The sequence below is a fragment of the Festucalex cinctus genome, chromosome 1, assembly GCF_051991245.1.
Source record: "Festucalex cinctus isolate MCC-2025b chromosome 1, RoL_Fcin_1.0, whole genome shotgun sequence".
NCBI classification, from domain to species: domain Eukaryota; kingdom Metazoa; phylum Chordata; class Actinopteri; order Syngnathiformes; family Syngnathidae; genus Festucalex; species Festucalex cinctus.
The window spans coordinates 36890085-36907773 of NC_135411.1; the positions used below are offsets into that span (position 1 = coordinate 36890085).

Below are 17689 nucleotides of genomic sequence, written 5' to 3' on the forward strand. Positions count from 1 at the left end.
ATTGAACTTATGAAATGCCGAGGCATGAATCTTTGAATCTTTGTAAACAGCTAGTGATTCTAAAAATTCCATGTGTGCAGGTTTGACCTGCAGATGGAGCTCTTGCAGTGTGTCAAATGCCTCGAAGCAGTGCTTCGTTTTACGGCAAAGAAAGGCAATTGACCTTTCGCAAACTCCGCCCCCCAAACGAGCATTAACCAATCACACATTTAGCAACCGTTGCTATGTAAGCATCGTCCGTCATGCTTTACTCAGCTCTCGATGACGTCCATAGTCTGATTGATTTTTATTTGATGGCTTACGAGACTGCTAACCACCATAAAACTTTACGGAATAAGAGTGACAACCATTAACAAGCTCCGGACCTCCAAAATGATGAAGCGGCGTGCCTACGGAGTATGTAAATCGGACTGTGCTAAGGTAAGACTATGCTAACTCTATCGGGCTAACTCGCTAGCTGTAGTGTAGTTTGCTTTCGGGGCAATAACAAAACGATATCAAAGAAAAGAACGTGTGCTACAGCCGTCCCGCTATAAATGCTTGATCCGGGGGCCACAGTGAAATAAAGGCATATCGGTGACCCAAAGGGAAAGGGAATCGACTTTGTTGCCCCCCCCTTACCACGTATATATATATTACTAGAATGTCATTGCCATCTAAGTTAAGCTTGTTCAGTCAGTGGTTAATGTTAGTTTAATGTCTTCTGTTAGCTTTTGCATTTGTTTAAATGTTGCGAGCTAACGTTAACACAAAGCTTGGTCAATTTTGGAAAACTTAGCGTCCTAATAAGTGCCCCGAGCTTATCTTGTTTTCATTTTTCATGCAGCATTTTGTGACACCCGTCTCCGGAGTATCCCAACCTTGTGCTTGCTGTACAAGTGTTGAACCAGACAAGGGAGCAGCCCCCCCCCCCCACTAATGTTTAGCTAGCTATAAACACCGAGGTTTAGCTAACTTGCTGACCTAACAGTAATCCTCATATTTTAACAATACTAGACAAGAGCACGACTGGTCCATAATGCTGTGCTGGTTGCATCTGAAGTATAGGTCGTGGGGTTTTCTCAGATTTAGCGTGCGTCCTGTATGTTTCCCTTTCGCTGGCTAATTTAATATTATGACTATAACCCTCCACTGCATATTGTAAACCTTTTTGCCTCGATCTGGAGGATATTGCACTGGTATTGCTCCAAAAGAAATCACTAATACACGCCGGTGTAAGTCTTCCCGTCACGGCTTGTGCTGTCGGAGTCACCAAGCTTGACGGACTAGCAACAGTAACTAAGGGGGGCGGAGCTTATGCGAAAGGTCAATTGGCTCGAAAGTGGTTCATTGTTTCGGAAGGCCTCGGTTTATCCATTCCTAAGCGGAAGCGCGTCTTCTTTGTTGTGTTGTACAGAGGTCGGATTACTAATGCATTGCCGCCACCGATAGATCTGTATTAAATACTATTGCTGCGAATCTACCCGCCTCTTCTTTTTACGGAGTAAAGCCAGCCGCTCTTCATTTCAAATTTGCCCTTTCTGTTCGCCCATTTCTATGATTTAGTGTGCGTGAATGGACGGATTGGACGCTGGCGCGGAGAACACTCGTTTTTCAAAATAAAATGTCACTGGCAAGCTGTTTATTTTTATTTTTATTTTTTTGAAAAAATGTTTAAATTATATTTCACTATAGGGCGGCACGGTAGTCGAGTGGTTAGCACGTCCGCTTCCCAGTTCTGAGGTCTCCGGTTCGAGTCCAGGCTCGGACCTTCCTGGGTGGAGTTTGCATGTTCTCCCCGTGCCCGCGTGGGTCTTCTCCGGGTACTCCGGTCTCCTCCCACATTCCAAAGACATGCATGGCAGGTTAATTGGGTGCTCCGAATTGTTCCTAGGTGTGAGTGTGGATGGTTGTTCGTCTCTGTGTGCCCTGCGATTGGTTGGCAACCAGTCCAGGGTGTCCCCTGCCTACTGCCCAGAGCCAGCTGAGATAGGCGCCAGCACCCCCCGCGACCCTTGTGAGGAATAAGCGGTCAAGAAAATGGATGGATGGATGGATGTTTCACTATAATACAGCACCAATTCACGTTTCATTGGGTATGCACTCTTGTGGGGTAAATATGTATATGTATGTATTGAGCAAGTTGAATGTACATACAATACAATATTAAGTTCATTGAAAACAAGGGAAAGGTTGAAATGGGAAAAATAACCAACCAGCTATCATGGAGCTATGATCTAGCACTGATTTGGGGTCAATAGGTCACATGACCGGAAACCTCTTGAGTAAAAGAAAAAAACATATGTGTGTGTGGGGAGTTAAAATGAAAAAAATGATAGGCGTATGTCAACCAACCCATATGGCACTATGAGAGAGAGAGAGAGAGAGAGAGAGAGAGAGAGAGAGAGAGAGAGAGAGAGAGAGAGAGAGAGAGAGAGAGAGAGAGAGAGAGAGAGAGAGAGAATTGTATTTAAGCTATTAAGAGAGAGAGAGCGAGAGAGAGAGAGAGAATTGTATTTAAGCTATTTAGTGAAAGCAGCATAGCTGGATGAAAAAAAAAGTTAGTCACACATAAACAAATTCTTCAGTGGTTGTGAATCACCAAAGTGTTTTAATCTTCCGAGAAGAACGAGGAACATTTTCCCCATATAACACGCAAAACGTGTTTGTCGAAGGGAAAATGATTGACGTGTCTGATAAGGTCTCCCATTTCCTACACAAATCATTGCCGTGTATTGCCCATGCAGCTTACTTTATGGCTTGCCCGCACAATAAATGCCATAAAACAAACATTACATTCTTAGTTTATTCATTTTTTTTCCCTTTCGGACACATTACAGTTTACATCAATCACATCACATCATTTGCAACATTGACGTTTGTGAAATAATCATTGCGTTGAAGTATGATTTTAATTCCAAGACATTAGATCATTTTAAACTATCATACGAGTGTCAAAATAAAAGGCATACTGGAAAAGTAGAATTAAAGCAGCACAAAGGAACTTTCAGATTTCATTGATTATAACGGCACCATATGGATAAAAGCGGTGGTGTTTGCGTGAAGGAAGACCACATTTCCCATGAGAACCAGCACCTCCTACACTCCAATGTTAGCGACAAAGTAAGTACAAAATAAGCCCAAAGTAAGCCAGACCGGCCTCGGCGAAAGTAAGCACAAAGTCAGCCCACTTGAGCCAGTCGGGTCCAAGCCGGTGGGCTTACTTTTGACCAATCACCGCTGCGCCTCCCGGAGGACCCGGAAGCGGCGAAGGGAGATGTCGGCGATGATGACTGTCTGCCTGGACTACTTTTACAAGCGGTAAATTTAAACATATTACCTTGTTTTAACCTCCAAATGTGTTTGATATGTACTGCATTTTGTGCCAAAATAGTTAAATATTGACTGCATCTTATTGTTGTTGCTGGCATAAAATGGGTACCTTATTTCGCGTCGTAAACGCCACATCTCCTTGTAGTACTTCTTACTATGCTTTGAACTTTTGTATTTGTCAGGGCTCCTCACTGACCTAAAAAAAATGACTGGAAGACTTGAAGTCGCTTGGCCGCCATCTTGCTCCTCCCAGGAAACCTTTCTTGGACTTCGCGTTGTGTCCGGAAATGACTACGTGTGCAGCAGTACACTGCGTAAATCGCCAGTACCAAAGCTGTATGTCAACTCGTTGTTTATGGTTATTCTCACAGTTTGTTGAATCTGCTTTGTGAAATACACCCCTGGACATATGACAAGTAGCAGAAGACACAAGGGGACCGGGATGATGAGCACAATGACAACTGGGACACATGACAACTGAGATCTAACCAAACAAAATACAGATCATGATTGACAAAACACAACAAAACAAAACAGCAAAACTAACCCAAACCCAACAAACTTGAGGAATAAGGAATAGTGCTGTGGTGGAAATTAATTATTTAGTAAGCACCAGCATAGCATTTATATTGTTTATTGTGACCTTTTGTCATTTGAAGATAAACTTTTATAAGATAATTCTCTGTTGAGCTAGAACAGAAAAGCTCTTAACTCATTCACTGCCAGCCCAGTAAATCTTTGACGTAGGGCTGCTCGATTATGGGAAAAATAATAATCAGGATTATTTTGGCAATAGTTGAAATCACAATTATTCAAACGGTTATTTATGTTTTGGCACAAAACAAGAAAATGTTTAAGCGTTTAAAAATATTAGGACTAAAAAAAAAAAAAAAACACTATAAATAAGTTTTGGACCAAACAGAATTTATAATAATATATATTTATTTATGTTGGCAAAAACGTGAAAGTTGGAGTGCAGCATAAGAACTGTGCAGTAGGGCAGTATTTTTTTATTTTTTTTGGTACAAAACAAGAACATTTTTAAACATAAAAAACAAATAAAAAAAATATTAAGACAAATAAAATTATTTGAAACACTATATTTACGCAAGTTCCTTTTGATCAAATTAGTTATTTTAAAATTAAAAAAAAGGTTCAAATGTATACATTTAAACAACTCAATCTTTTTACTTTACGATTATGCAGATTTTTTAATTGTGGAGTGTAATAATTGAAATTATGATTGAATTTCAATTTATTGCACAGCCCTACTTTGACGTGTATAGCCGTCAATGGCACTGAATGAGTTAATTGTTAAAAGACAAGTCTGAAGTTGAACACATGAACTTCTCACCCTGTAGGAGCTATTTCTGTCACCTTCATCTGAACTTCATATAAACAAGCTGCATTAAAAAAAAAAAGAAAAAAAAACCTGCCGTACACTGTTGAGATTTTGTTTTTTTCTAGGTTTTGTTACTTGTAAAATATTACACGGCCCCTGCGACCCTAATCTCATTATTTCTGAGGTAGGCCACCTTCCTGGAGGCTTTGCTACAGAGAATTCCACATGGAGTTGCTCCGGGTGGTGGAGTGGCACCGTCACTTGCCTGCAGGGAAGGCAGCGTGAGTTTGCTTCCCCACTTGTGAGACCGTACTTGTCAGTGTGAGTGAGCTGTAAATACAAAAACAAAACAACAAAAATAAACTAATCCTGAACAGTGATAATCAATTCCATTTTTCCACAGCTTTGTTGAAAGAACCAATTGACAGAGAAAATGGCACTTAAATACACTTCTAGCACAACAGCAGACAAACAGCTTCATAAAAATCCTTTGAGTTGCACCATTTAAACACTGCCCTTCATACTCTGCAGATACAAGTGCGTAAACGATCCCATAAAACCCATTACGCTCTTGTCTTTATACATTTGTAATGACAGTGAAGACATGTTCAACATCTGACAGTCTCACACATTTATACACAGCTCAGAAAAAAACAATTTTTGCCATGACAACAATTATTGTTTTTGGGAAGAGAGGCTATCAGTGATTCATATTTTCATTATTTCCAGTGGAACAAGGTGATATGAGATAAAAGTGTTTTGGTTAAAGAACAAATGCTGTAATTCACTTCATCGCAATGTAATTTTTCATTTCAAATAGCCTGTCCTGTTTTATAAATGAAATGGAGTGTTGTGAACGTTTCATTTTCCAATTGGACTCACATTCGATTTGAGTGTCATGTGTTGCCTTTTAAGAATCAGTGGTGTTTTTTATATGTTAGTTTAATTGGCTGATGTTGCGCAACAGTGAGGTTTGCTTTTTTTAAAAAAAAATTGTTAGAGCTAACTTCCTGGTTCACTTTTGTTAATCATCACCTCGCTTGAGCAGTACTTGACAGGTAAACGAGTGGATCAAAGGGGAAATATGTGACATTTATCTGACACACCCAAAATAAACAAACAAAAATAAATAAATAAAAAGGCACCTGCGTTTAAATTAATTTGGTTCAGGCATAATAGTTTTTTTTATTTTTTTTTTTATTTTTTTTTTTTTAATATACAGGTAGTTGTAAGGTTACTTTGGACGTAATTTTGGAATGGTCAGATTGACAGCTCCATGGAAAAGTATTGAGACACAACGTGATGTACAGTAAAATGTCACACACCTGATGTGGAATGTGTTGGGTCACGAGCTGTTCTTTTTGGACATTTGATGTGGCATGCTTTGGATCAGGAGCTCTTATCATAGAGAGAGGTTGGACAGATACTGTGATATGCTTTGGATTATGAGCAGTTCCTTTCTTTAGAAACATGTTGGACAGGGATATGATGTGGTATGCCTTGGATACTGAGGTGTGACTTCATTTATTTAATGACGGAAAAAGAAAGAAAACAAAAGTACATCAATCCGAGCAGGGCCGGCCCTACATGATTTGGTACCCTAGGCGAAAATGTACATGGTAGCCCCCCCCAATCCCATAAAAAAAAAACACAAAAAAAAAATTATAGATATATTATATTTAATAGCACACCACACAATAAATACCAAATTCCACAAACAAATAAAAATAAGAAAAATAACAGAAGTACAATGCAATGCAACTTTTTATTGCAATTTTTGCAAAATGACAGTATTTAAAACCTCAAAATGTTTTCACTATGTACATTAATAATTGTGTAAGATACAAAAAATAGTAAATGTATCAATATACAAACTTTGATATATCGTAAAACTTTGGCAATAAGGTGATTCACAGATAATGTGAATAGTGTGCAAAAAAACTTCACTAAATAACTTAGGAACATAACGGCAAATACTTAAAATAGTGCACGCCGGGACCTCCTTGCAGAAAAGGCATCAATTGGTGCGTCCAAGGATAGCTGCCTGGATACTTCTTGATTGATGCTGATAAGTGCCACTCTAGTTAGCCGTTCTTGTGACATGGTAGACCTTAAATAGTTTTTTATTAGTTTAAGCTTGGAAAAGCATCTCTCAGCTGATGCTACAGTCACTGGTATGGTAGCGGCCACTCTGAGTGCTACCCACATGTTGGGATAGATTTCTCGAAGTTTTTTCTCCTCTAGAAAAACTAAAAGTTCCATGCTTGACATATTGGATTTTGGCCAGGTAAGAAATGACTGCATCTCTGCTAAGAGTTTGTTTTTTGTTTTTTAATTTATGAGAGTACATATTGCACAAATAAGTAGACCCCGAGAAAAAGGCTTGTTAATTCCAGGCCTAGCAGACATGTTGCTTCCCATAACAGTCATTGTGAAGCCAAACCTGTTGTCTTAAAAAATAATTAATTTTATAGAGTGATTAATGTTTATACAAGTAAATATTAAGTTAAGCATATTAATATTGTAATGTTGGAAAATAAATATGAAAGTAGGAACTAAAATTAGTCAACAAATGTAGATGATTTTTAGACTGATGGGAGTAGGCCACCTGTTCTGTCCAGAGCATTTATGGCGTGGCACCACTTTGTGTCAGATGAAAGTCAGCCTTGTAGTTAGCAACCACCTAGCAGCACCATGACACTCTGGAGTATCACTGACAGATGTGTTGTGATCAGAGTGCAGGGCAAGCTTCCACAAAAATTGAAGAGGCAGCCGGTAAGAGCAATATATATTAGTGTTTGTCTAGCGATGCTAATTGTTTGGGTGTGATTAATTGTTTGAGTTTGAATGTATCCGGGCCTGTTAAAGTGACTTGGTGAGAGGCACGGTGTTTAGGAGTGCGAGTTTACTATAAGGATGTTGGTTGCTGGTTAATTGTTAAACTGTTTGAATTGATATGCTCGGTTTCTAGCCTGCTTTTAGTCACACGTGGTGAAGAGTTTATTGTGATGATTCTGAGGGAGGAGTTGAATGAGGGCTTAGGTGGTAGCATTGATTTAAGTTTATGTTATAAGATAAAATGGGGGAAAAAAAACAATAGGAAAAAAATATTTGCAATTAAATAAGTTTAAAACATGATTGAGTTATGTATTAAAAACTAATGTAAATGATTTAAAAAAAATTAACTTAATGTGTTTATTGAATGAGTCATTGTATTGATATAAAATGGTTTGTATTGAATATGGGAAATGTTAATGTAGGATGTATTTTGATAAGTCTAGATTGTTTCAATGTGCTTGTAATATTTTGTGTATATTGTTTTCTTGTTTGAAAGGTTTTTCACCTAATGGGCAACCTAATGGTCGACTAATGGTCAATACCTTGAAATTGAAATAAAAGGAAGAAAAGAAAAACTTTTGTCATTGAGTGAATCCCAGTTGGAGTCTTCAAGTGGACGCTTGTTTCTCTTTCAAGTTGGAGGAACTGCACTTGAGTAGAATAACTTGACAGTCATGGAGCTCATAGAAAATACTAGATGTAGTCGTTTTTGTTGTGGGTTGCTTTTTTTTTTTTTTTTTTTTTTGCATTAGTTAATTTGATTAAATTGGAGATTTTGTAATCTATGCATCCTATTACAACCTTACTTTCATGTTGTGAGTCAAGTGCGTATTCTACAGAAAACATTTTGTCAATATTTTGGAAATTGTTCTTATGTTTATTGAGATATTGAACATCCATCCATCCATCCATCCATTTTCTTGACCGCTTATTCCTCACAAGGGTCGCGGGGAGATATTGAACAAAATCTTTACATTTTTCAAAGGTGGTATACTCATATATGCTGAGCACTGTACATGATGCAGCAATAGCTGATATAACTGAAATAGTCACCTGGATCTAGAAGATCGAGCTTTGTGTCACTCAAAGTACTGCTGATTGGTGCTTGACTGGCTGTTGCTTCAGCTGTACATTAAACAAAATACATCACTTCAAATTATTTTGGTGTTAAAGCAGGGAAAACAAAACCATTTGCATTATGATAGAATACAATGTCAGAAATTATGGCTGTTTGTATTAAATGCACCATCCATGCACTTACATTCAGTAGCCTTTGGTGAAGATGACACTGAAGGATTGTTTACCACAGCTTCTGCAGGTGCTTGTTGTGGCTGCAAATATTTTCTCAGCGCATCTAGTTAAAAAAAAAAATGCATTGACTATATCGATGTTTACATTAAACCAGCACATAATTCTTATTTTCAATAAATTAATAAATTAATGTGGTTATGTGAAACAATGACTTGTGCAAATCCATTTGCAGGTATCTGGACTTACTGGCTGTTTTAGTTTAAACTCAGCAAGCGTTGCCCCACTCTTGTGTGCAAAGTAGCTACTAGCATGGATGTAATGGTGCAGTAAACAAGTTACAAGCAAGCTAAGAAGCTAACGCTATTTTCGTGTTTATTTTATAAACAATGATGATTGACTGACATACATACCTCTACCCTGGGCCCGTTTTTCCTCCTCCTCCTTTCGCCGCTTTCTTAATGCAGCACGTGAAGGCTTGGACCTTTTCATTGTTGTCGATGTCAATGTATAAACAACACAAGTGTGCCAACCATCTATCTTTCTAAAGTGCTTTCACTACACTCTGAGATGATATACGACCCCTCCCCCTACCTTTCATTCATTGTAAGCGGGAGCAGCGGGTCAGGTTCAGGGCGCCAGGACAGCAGGTCGTGAACTCACAGTCATTTATTTGAAATAGAAGTAATAAAAAAAAAAAGGAACTCAATAAAATATATTTGCTATATAACATTTTATGCTAGAAAACACGAGAGGGGGGGGAGGGCTTTTTGTGTTTGTGTTTTTTAAATTTTATTTTTTTTCCTTTCTGCAATTTGGCGCCCCCTCCACAAGATGGCGCCCTAGGCGACCGCCTAGCTCGCCTGTAGCCTGGGCCGGCCCTGAATCCGAGTGAAGTGAAGTTGAGAAGATGGCAGTAATGCAACAATGAATATGCAAGCACGCACGTGACAAAGCGGCTCTCGGGTCACGCCCCAGCCACCCGCCCACCTGCACTTTGAGTAAAAGGTTCAGTGGGAGTGCGACACTTGTCATGGGGGATGCACGCACACATACACACACCCACACACGGTGGAATGACGACCAGAGCAGGACAGCCAACTTGAGCCTGCCTGACGGACGGCTACTCTGTAAGTTCACTTTGTCAACTTTGAAAGGTTTTCCAGAGAAAGAAAGACAGAAAGTTATTTTCATTTCTATAGTGAAAGACTTTGCGACAGATTAGAATGTTTTTCTCCTATTGTGAATTCCTCCCACATTCCCCAAACATGCTGAGTTCATTGAAATGGCAAACTGTCAGTTTTGAGGTGTCCACTTCTATTTCTATCTGGTCTGACAAGCTGAATAGTCACTGCTGCTTTTCATGAATCAGAAATGAGATTCATTCTTTTCACTATCGTTTTGAAACATGATTTCTTTGCCTGCGTAAAGGCCAACGACTAAGTAACGATTTATTCATTTTGTTTGTTAGTTTTTTGGAAGAGTGAATCAATAGAAAGAATTGAATGGCTAGAAAAACAAAACAAAATCTCTGCATCTGTTTGCCCATCAAATGCAACTTTTTTTCGCAACATTTGCAACATTTTCACTCATTTGCAAACTTTCACACCACAAACCGCCTCTCTCTCTCTCTCTCTCTCTCTCTCTCTCTCTCTCTCTCTCTCTCTCTCTACACACATATATATATAGCTGTGTTGCTGTGTTATTGTAACCCACACTATCATACACCATTTGAAGATTATCACATCATTTTAAAATAGGAAAATAATGATTCAATTAAGTGTATGGCATAGAATATTTATATAAACATTTTACCTAAATATAAAATTGACAAGAAACAGTTCTGAAAGGTTGAAAGCAAAAGAATTGTTCGAACAGGCTGTATGCGTATAGGTACACGCTTCATTCCGGTTGATTGTCATGTTTGAAATCATTTCCAACTGGAGATAAAATTGATTTTATTCAGCAATTCTTTCATGTAAGGGTACCACACTTTGTGCATGCACTTACTATAAATATGTAAAAAAGAAAAGAAAAGAAAGGAAGTCATGAAATAGAACTAGTCAAATGTTCACCATCTTAAACATTTGAAGGCTTATCCAACCTTGGTGTTTTTTAATCTGTAATGTCATAAAATATTAACTAGTTTAACCACTGCAAACACAATAAGAAAGATAAAAATCAAAATCCATTAAGCTTTCCAATATTACAAAGTCATGCAACTATAAAAACAAATTTTAACTCTAACTTTATTGATTGAACTGCCGCTTTTAAGTGACAGAAAATATTTCTGAGCACTTTTGCAGTTGTCACAATGCCACTGTTCAACCTGATGAACATTACATTTAGGTTGATGAAGTGTCCCCCCCCCCCCCCCCCCCAAAAAAAAGGTAATGCCCCTCCTACAATTTCTTTCTGGTGACGGGTCTGCATAGACATCTTCACTAGCATCACAGAAATGGTGTAGTTGAGCAAAGATAGACTCTCCAAAATGTGCTGGCTTGAAACACCTATCTGCTTCAAACTCATTCAGTAGTACCAAGCTATTCATCAATTCAATCCATTGTTGGGCGAGGACATCCGGTATTGTCATCCCAGCCCAGCTTCATTCTACACAACTCTTGTAGAATTTGTTTTGTAGATAGAACCACTGGTGCCGGCATTCCTAACGGGTCATAGATAGAGCTCACCATAGAAAGTATATTTCTTCTTGTGAGTGGTTTGTCATGAAGGTTAATTTTGTATTTAAAGTGTATGGGACAGCTCAGGACATTTTTTTAATATGTTGTTTGGAACGATATAATATACACGACAAAATGGGCGGCTCGTCGAGTCAAAACATATTAAAAGAGTATTTCCTTATTTTTATCTTACCCGCGCAAAATCTGGCCATTTGGCGCGCTCCAGCGGCCGAATCGGATATTACATCAGCAGAAGAACGGAAGTGAGTGTCTTTGCTTTGCCACTGCAAGCTTATGACTGCGGTGTGTTTTATCATCAACTGAATTTCTACAACGCCGTCTCGTTGCGTGACCGGATTTTGTTGTAATCGAAGGGAGGGTGGCGTGAGCCTTTTTCAGTTCCCTCAAGATGCAGCTCTTGGCGAAAAATGGACAAAGCAAGTACAACAGACGAGAGATAAATGGACACCTGACTCCAACGACAGTGTTGTACAGCGCTCATTTCGAGGAAGACTCGTTTGACCCGCTCCCGGCCCTGAAGCTGTCACTTGGCTATAATGTGGGGTAAGAACTAGAATCTAGAAAGTTAACAGCACTTATTTTAGCAGCTCATGGCAAAAATAACCACTGCCAAATTAATATACAGTCAATGAAAAGGTACCAATTTCTAATGAGGAACTGCTAGCTTTCCATCTGTTGTCTATTTTATTTTGTATTATGTATTGTGCTGTGCATATGTGTTGAAGTTAACAACAGCTCAAACTTTGTTTCAGATGGTGGATGAGATGCTTATGGAGTGAGTATGAGTCGAATGAAAGTGCTCCACAGGCGACATGTTTGGAAGATGATTTGGGTGATGTATCTGGCGTTTGCATCCAAAATGTGAGTACATTTATTGTACACTATACATGATTGATAACACACCAATTTATGGAAAAACAAATTACTCACCCCACCTAGTGTTCAAATTTGTCATGTACATGTAATTTACAATTGTATTGTGCATTTTTCAAAGAATAAAATGGCTGTATATGTGTAAATATTACCTGGATTCATTACAAATCAACTGAAATATTGCAAGCCTTTATTGTTTTAATATTGCTGATTAGGGTTTACAGCTCAAATATCCTATCTCAAAATATTAGAATATTTCCTCAGACCAAGTAAAAAAAAAAAAAAGCCATAATATTCAAATTTTCCGGGACGGTCCTGTATTGTGCGCAAAGTCCTGGGGCAGCCAACATTTCACATGTATTTTTTATTTGAAATATCAACATCCACAATTAGAATTCAATCTAATTACAACATAGTGGGAAAAAGTAGAAATAGAAATGAAAGTTAATTCTAATTATTTTGCATATATGCACAACATGATTAAATAATTCAATGGGTATATTATTATGTACAGAATACAGAATATGTGGAGGATCTTAAGAAGATTGTGGAGACCATCTGTCAGGGGACCAATCTGGATGAGGACACACTCCTTGAAAGCTGCCGCTGGACCAGGAAATGCAGAACGAATGCCGACCACTGTGTGCAGGCTTTCAGAAGCCAGACTAGGCAGAGGCTGTGCGGTCATACAATTCACACTTTACTTACCGTTAACTTTTTCAGTGGAGTAATAGCTGAGTTTTAGACATGACAATTTCAGACTCGGGTATTGGATTTTGTGACCAATTGTAGGAAGCGCAATGAGCTACTGCCTTTCGATATTTTTATTTTTATTTTTTTTTTGTGGAAATGAATCACTGGATAGTTTGACTGACGACTCGCAAGATGCAATTTGTACATTTGTAAAATAAAATTGTAAATTTATAGGCATAGCTGATTGTTCTCTATTCATTTATAATTTGGATGAAAAGAAAAAGGCATGTATTTCTTTTGTATAATTGCATTTATTTACATCATATTTCGTGGTATCCTTTGTAGTCATTCGATGGAAATGTTCTCCTTTTTACTGACACTACACAAGAAGGAATCGGTAAGCGGTCTGCAAGACTTCCACACTGAGGCAGACCGCTTTGAACGTCCAGTGATGGGTGATGCACTGGTTCTGCTGCGCTCCGGACTCTGACAGCAAACGCTCTCCTTCACTGTTGCCATTGCTACATAGTTACCACAGGTACACCTGCAAAGCACAAGCAACCCCCCCCCCCCCCCCCCCCCCCCAGCCATTTATAACATTTACAAAGAATTATTTGAGAATTACTTGGATTATGTATTTCAAGCACTTTAGGAGAAAAAAAGTGTCATGCATCTGACTGGTATGAGGTCAATCTAATTTCCAAAATGCATGTTGTAAACTTTTTCCATTGTGAAATGAGTCTCACAGTGGTTGGCATGTGCCAATGTAAAAGGGGCAGTGGTGGCTTCACTTCTTACGACAGCGAGTAAGCAGCATTTAGTTTTTGGTTTGCATTTTAAGATGGATAAGTTCTATTTTGCTACTACCAATATAAATTAGCTTTTTACTATAACAAGCATAATAATTTGAGTGTATTGGACTAAACCAAGCTACATTTTGGCCACAAAGCGTTTGCTATTTCGCCCATACAAAAATATAAACAGCATTGTTAGTCCATAATTTCCTTTTAAAATGAAGAGTAAGATTTACCAGTCTGTGTTCTGGAGCCTGCCGATGTCGTCCTCTACCTCGGCAGTTTGAAACTGGTCACAGCCACCTTCATTGTAACGCAGACGACCAGCACCTTCATCAAGAAAAGGCTCAAACCGATACAGCTGGATACATTCCTGGGCTGAAATATCTTCGTCTGAAGACTGCTTGTGTAGTCGGGGACGTCAAATTCCAAATCTACACTTGATAGCGAGTCAGAAAGCCCCTTACTATCCGTGTAGTTCTCCATATCCTCGTATTGTTTTCGCCAACTTCCGTGCTCGCGGTGATGTCACGAGTGTCTTGCCTCGAAAAAAGGGGGCGTCGCCAGTAAGCTGCCATGTTTTGGAAATTCACGATAAATATCTCATTTTTACAAGCACTTGTATTGCGTTTTAACACAGTAATCATTGAAATCATATTATTTGTACTTGTACTCTTTTTTTTTTCTTTTTTCTTTTTAAAAAAAAATACTTTTAGGGTGACTTTTTTTCGTGTTCCATACACTTTACAATCTGTCTGTACACACCATTGCACTCCAAGGGGAGTGATTCGGTTATGTCATCTAGATCCAGGTCTTTTGCTTCTTTTACTAATTTTCAGGTATGGTTGCCAATACCATCCGACTGTTGCTTATCCATTTGGTCAAATTGAAGCCCCCTTACTGACAAACAGCTTTCAAGTCATGACACAAAAATATAGCTTCCTCCACGCTACTGACTGATTTCAAACAGTCGTCGACATAGAAATTTCGCAGTACCGTGTCGACCACTTTGGTATCGAAGAGATCCTTATTATCTTGTGCACAACGTCTGAGAGCATAACTAGCACACCTTGGTGATGAAGTAGCACCAAATATATGCACAAGCATCCTGTACGCTGTCAGAGCACTATTTGTGTCTACCTCTGACCACCATAGGAATCGCATCAGATCAATGTCTTCTGGAGGCAATATAAACTGGATTGGAGCCATCGGTATGTTGTAATTGTTTCTATGCATAGAGAACAATTAGGGTTATGTATGGGTTACAAGCCAAAGGACATATCATACAAGTCATAGTTATGATGCTATTCTTCCTTTACGATGATGTATGTTATTACTTATGCTGATGTATGTTGTGTTCAGTAAGAAAGTCAGTCAAGCAGTGTTGAGCTGCGGAGACACAAGGTTTTCTTACTTTTTGTCACGATGTGGGGGTGTTGGAGGGAGGACCCAAATGCAGGGGGCAATAAAAACAGGTCAAGGCAGGGATGAAAGTAAAAAAAAAAAGGGGTTTAATTAACAAAAAGGCAAACGAGGTACTCTGTGACTAAAACAACAAAGTCGAAAACACACAAGGCATGGCATGGAACACAGGGACAACAACAGGAACGGGAACAACAACAGGCACAATGACTCAACAAGAACTGAACGGAAAACAGGTAACTAAATACACACAGGCTAATTGACAATGACTAGACACAGCTGGGCAAGACACAAGTGGCAAGGGAAGCTGATTGGTGGATACACTGGGAAGGGAAGACACACTCAGGTGGACGTGGTTAGACATAACGGGACAAGGGAAGAGACAAGGCACACATGACAAACAACCAAAAACACCAAAAGAAAACAAAATCTCACCCTCACAAAACCAAAACATGACAGAACCCCCCCCTCAAGGGACGGCTTCCAGACGTCCCACCAACATAAAAAGTCCAAAAACAAGGGCGGGCGGAAAGGGGCACGGAGGTGGGAACACGGCCCACCCATCCGTCCCAGACAAAAGGCAGTTCAGGAGGGCGTCCATGGCGCCAGACGAGAGTCCCGTCGGGGCCGTTCAGGAGGGCGTCCGCGAAGCCCGACGAGAGAGTCCCAGCGGTGCCAGTCAGGAGGGCGTCCTCGACGCCCGACGAGAGAGTCCCAGCGGGGCCAGTCAGGAGGGCGTCCTCGACGCCCGACGAGAGGTGAAGGCAGCCGCAGGGCTTGCGCCGCCGGGACTTTGGGCGGCACCTGGCGAGGTTCCGGGACTTTGGGCGGCGCCTGGCGAGGCTCCGGGACTTTGGGCGGCGCCTGGCGAGGCTCCGGGACTTTGGGCGGCGCCTGGCGAGGCTCCGGGACTTTGGGCGGCGCCTGGCGAGGCTCAGGGTCTTTGGGCGGCGCCTGGCGAGGTTCAGGGACTTGAGGCGGCAGCAGACAAGGTTCAGGGGCTTGCAGGCGTAGACGAGGTTCAGGGGCGAGAGGCGGCAGCAGACAAGGTTCAGGGGCGAGAGGCGGCAGCAGACGAGGTTCAGGGGCGAGAGGCCGCAGCAGACGAGGTTCAGGGGCGAGAGGCCGCAGCAGACGAGGTTCAGGGGCGAGAGGCCGCAGCAGACGAGGTTCAGGGGCGAGAGGCCGCAGCAGACGAGGTTCAGGGGCGAGAGGCCGCAGCAGACGAGGTTCAGGGGCGAGAGGCCGCAGCAGACGAGGTTCAGGGGCGAGAGGCCGCAGCAGACAAGGTTCAGGGGCGAGAGGCCGCAGCAGACAAGGTTCAGGGGCGAGAGACGGCGCCTGATGAGGTTCAGGGGCGAGAGACGGCGCCTGACGAGGTTCAGGGGTGAGAGGCCGCAACAGACGAGGTTCATGGGCGAGAGGCGGCAGCAGGCGAGGTTCAGGGGCGAGAGGCGGCAGCAGGCGAGGTTCAGGGGCGAGAGGCCGCAGCAGGCGAGGTTCAGGGGCGAGAGGCCGCAGCAGGCGAGGTTCAGGGGCGAGAGGCTGCAGCAGGCTAGGTTCAAGGGCGAGAGGCCGCAGCAGATGAGGTTCAGGGCCTTGAGGCCTGTCTGACCAGTCACTCCAGACGCCACGGACCAAAGCCAGTGCTTCCTTTAGCCCGGCAATGGCTCGGGCGCCGGCTTCAAGCCCCTCCTTCTGCCAGGGCTCCAATTCGGACATTGCCCCCGCTGGGTCCAGTTCTGGTTGAGTCATTCTGTCACGATGTGGGGGTGTTGGAGGGAGGACCCAAATGCAGGGGGCAACAAAAACAGGTCAAGGAAGGGATGCAAGTAAAAAAAAGGGGTTTAATTAACAAAAAGGCAAACGAGGTACTCTGTGACTAAAACAACAAGGTCGAAAACACAGAAGGCATGGCATGGAACACAGGGACAACAACAGGAACGGGAACAACAACAGGCACAATGACTCAACAAGAACTGAACGGAAAACAGGTAACTAAATACACACAGGCTAATTGACAATGACAAGACACAGCTGGGCAAGACACAAGTGGCAAGGGAAGCTGATTGGTGGATACACTGGGAAGGGAAGACACAGGTGGACGTGGTTAGACATAACGGGACAAGGGAAGAGACAAGGAACACATGACAAACAACCAAAAACACCAAAAGAAAACAAAATCTCACCCTCACAAAACCAAAACATGACACTTTTGTAGGTGCAGTTTGCTGCGTGTTCTGGCTTACGCGCATCTATTGTACTTCATCATAAGGTGCGTTTCCATTACCCTTTTTCGCAAAAATAAAAGTGAAATTGTATTTCGATAAAGTACAATTTCGAATTGTCGGTGTTTCCATTGACGAGAGTTTCGCTTCTGAGGCGCAATTCTCGGAATGTCCCGTCTCGCGAGACTTCGCTGTTCTGTAGGAGGTGCTCATGATGTTTACGGTAGATGGACGCCC

The 17689-nt window shown here is 41.2% G+C and overlaps 1 protein-coding gene and 2 long non-coding RNA genes across 7 annotated transcripts in view; 1 reads left to right on the forward strand and 2 right to left on the reverse strand.

The window, feature by feature from the left end:
• The window catches only part of LOC144026731 (uncharacterized), a 38161-nt gene extending 28874 nt beyond the window's left edge, over positions 1–9287 (reverse strand). The window contains exons 1-3 of one of the 2 annotated variants that reach the window (XR_013285287.1): positions 9154–9287; positions 8754–8846; positions 8546–8617 (exon numbers count right to left, since the gene is read on the reverse strand). This is a non-coding gene — a long non-coding RNA (uncharacterized LOC144026731). Of the gene's footprint in view, positions 1–8545; positions 8618–8753; positions 8863–9153 lie in introns of those variants that run through there. The other variant, XR_013285286.1, reaches the window with a different exon arrangement.
• Positions 237–17689, forward strand: part of LOC144026613 (uncharacterized) — a 33044-nt gene continuing 15591 nt past the window's right edge. Inside the window, exons 1-2 of one of the 4 annotated variants that reach the window (XM_077533458.1) lie at positions 237–420; positions 3495–9870. Coding sequence is in view for 1 of the 4 variants with exons in the window: in XM_077533441.1 (XP_077389567.1) it covers positions 17143–17218 (76 nt within the window). In the remaining 3 variants the exon portion in view is untranslated. Of the gene's footprint in view, positions 421–2429; positions 9871–16682; positions 17219–17689 lie in introns of those variants that run through there. The other 3 variants (XM_077533476.1, XM_077533452.1, XM_077533441.1) reach the window with 3 other exon arrangements.
• On the reverse strand, positions 13300–15017 carry LOC144026727 (uncharacterized). Its single transcript, XR_013285284.1, has 2 exons — positions 14039–15017; positions 13300–13552 (listed from the first exon to the last, which is right to left on the reverse strand). It is a non-coding gene; the product is annotated as an uncharacterized LOC144026727 (long non-coding RNA).